This window comes from Nematolebias whitei, chromosome 15 (assembly GCF_014905685.2).
Source record: "Nematolebias whitei isolate Nwh7 chromosome 15, NemWhi1, whole genome shotgun sequence".
NCBI classification, from domain to species: Eukaryota; Metazoa; Chordata; class Actinopteri; order Cyprinodontiformes; family Rivulidae; genus Nematolebias; species Nematolebias whitei.
Genome location: NC_056512.1, coordinates 44,202,554 through 44,205,300, shown reverse-complemented (window position 1 = coordinate 44,205,300; position 2,747 = coordinate 44,202,554). Strand labels below are relative to the sequence as shown.

The 2,747-nt window shown below is 44.3% G+C and overlaps 1 protein-coding gene across 1 annotated transcript in view; it reads right to left on the bottom strand.

Moving 5' to 3' along the window:
• Positions 1–2,747, bottom strand: part of fbxl20 (F-box and leucine-rich repeat protein 20) — a 17,068-nt gene that overhangs the window by 12,121 nt on the left and 2,200 nt on the right. The window contains exon 2 of the mRNA XM_037688742.1: positions 196–257. Within this exon, the coding sequence (XP_037544670.1) occupies positions 196–257 (62 nt within the window). The remainder of the gene's footprint in view (positions 1–195; positions 258–2,747) is intronic.

Below are 2,747 nucleotides of genomic sequence, written 5' to 3'. Positions count from 1 at the left end.
AAGGATGCATTGGAAAAGTGTGTGGTAGTGGGGAGGATGGGGCGGGGGTGGACATGTGGCAGGGAGGTTGGGGTGAGGTGGTGGGGTAGTGCAGGGCTTCTGCTTTGTGTGCGTTTTGTGGAGTGTAAAAAAGGCAACATGCCCTTAAAAAAACCTGCAGCAAAGCTGACCCAAGGCTTCGGAGATGCCACTCACCGTAGCAACAGCTCCTTTGGCAGCTTCTTATTGATGACCGCCTCGTCACTATTTGTGAACATCTGAAACGAAGCAGAGGAGAACATCAGTCCTGGCAGCCTGTCTCAAAGTGACGCGGGCCCCTTCCATCCACACAGACAGGAACAAATGATGGTGATCTCATCATCTCCGATGGATTCTTACGGCAGTTCTTTCAAACAGAGACTGAAGATAAAGCAGCAGCTCAGCTGGACATTGTAAGCCGGGATGGCCTTTGCTTTCTTATCTTTTACACATGTGTATTTTCTAACAGCTGAGTGACTTACACGATCGAGTTTGCACCACATCAGCAAATACTGACAGTCTACACATCGAAGTCAGCTGCATCGTTTCTGTGGCGACAAGTTTCTGCAAGCAGCTAATAGATTTCCAACAAAAAAATAAAGCCTGCTAGCTGTGCAAGCACAAATTAAAATCTATAATCTGCAGGAAAACAAAGAGCTCAATGTACAAAAAGATAAATTAAGGTTTATTACAGCTGCAGACGCGCACACGCCCATTTACCCAAAAGTGAAGTTTACCTATAGTTTGTGGGCAGTCATCAATCTCTACTAGACAAGATAATAACGTTTGGGAGCATCCTCGGATGAAGCAACATCTGACTCCATCCATTTTCCCCACCACAGACTTGGAAAAATAAATCTGAACCAGTGTAAATAAAAATGCAACATAATTTACAATCCGTGACAAGGCTTTTGGAAATCCTCCTTCATTAAACATATCACCCGTCCACGAATCAAAAATAAATCACGCGTTTATTCATTGTCTCTAAACAAAAGGAAGAACTTGCAGCACAATTTTAATTATGGGTGTTTATCCAAAACCGCACAATGGCATCAATTTACAGTGACTTTTAACGAAATCATTCATCAGCTCAAAAAGCAAACGGACATGTCTGCTTCGTGCGCTGAAAAGAATTTGTGGACCTTTAAAGAGCCAGTGAGCCTTGGGTCGCAGCTTTTCTCCGTCTCCTTGATAAAAACACACACTCTCTGCCCTCACACAGCTGTCTACAAACACGCTGCCTGCCAGGGAAGACGTGTCAAGTTTTCAGGGAGAAAGGAGGCACAGACAGCCGCTGTTTGGATTTGGGGCAAAACCGGCCGGGTCAGAACGCTGCTCTCCGCCCAAATAATCCAGGGCCACTTCCAGGGAGGCAGATGTGCGTGTGTAACAGGCGTACAGCGTCCCCTTTCTGTAAATCCAACGTAAAACGGACCAGATTCTGCACGAATTTAGGCATTATGTTTCGGTCACTGGTCAACTAGAATCGGTGATGCAAGCCCGACAGAAGGCTGAAAAAAAATTATTTAAGTTACAACCTCCAGATGAAGATGAAAATAAAACATACAGATGCTCTAAAAATTAGAATATTGTGAAAAAGTTCCATTTTTTTCATCAGTCATTTCAGAAAGTGAAACTCGTATGTTACATAAAGGCTTAGAATATTTAACCGTTTCTTGTCATTTTCATGATTATAGCTTACAAATAAGGAAAAAACGGGCGGCACGGTGGATCAGTTGATAGAGCTGTTGCCTCTTGGCGAGAGGGTTACCAGATCGAATACAGGCTGGAGGCCTTTCTGGGAAGAGTTTGCATGTTCTCTCCATGCGTGGGTTCTCTCCAGATACTCCAGTTTCCTCCCACAGACCCAAAACATGCATGTTAGGCTGATTGGTAACTCCAACTGTCTCTAGGTGTGAGTGAGAGAGTGAATGGTTGTCTCGTGTCCCTCTGAGGGACTGGAAACATGTCCAGGGTGTCCCCCGCCCCTCGCACAGCGACTGCTGTACATGGGCACCAGTGATCCCCGTGACCCGAAAAGGAAGAAGCGAGTAAAGATAATGGATGGACAATGAAAAACAGTGCTCAGTCTCTCAAAAAAAATATTCCACAGACAGCTTTTGGTACGTTGGGCAGGAGCCAAGTCCTGCTGGAAAATTAAATCAGCATCTCCAAAAAACTTTTCAGCAGAAAGAAGCATGAATTCTCTAAAATGTCATGGAAGATGCTGCGTTGACTGTGGCCTTCAGAAAACACAGTGGACCAACACCGGCAGAGGACATGGACCAAAACCACCTGAATGCGGAAACGCAACTCTGGATTTGAAGCAACGTGGATTCTGGACCTCTCCACGCTTCCTCCAGACTCTGGGACCTTGATTTCCAAATGACCAGAACATTTACTTTCATCTGAAAAGAGGACAGTGGACCAATGAGCAACAGTCCAGTTCTTTGTCTCCTCAGCAGGTAAGACACTTCTGATGTCGTCTCTGGTTCAGGAGTGGCTTAACTTGAGGAATGAGACATTTGTAGCTCATGTCTAGGAATTATTCAGCTGATTAGAATGTGACACCAGTTTACAATATTTAACCTCTTAACAATATTCTAATTCCTTGACTGATGAAGCCTTCTGGATCAAAAGCGAAACGTTTCAGCACAAAAAAAAAAAAGAAACTGTCCAGATGACCTGACTGAAAAATGTTGAATTTTATACCTGGATTATTGAGCATG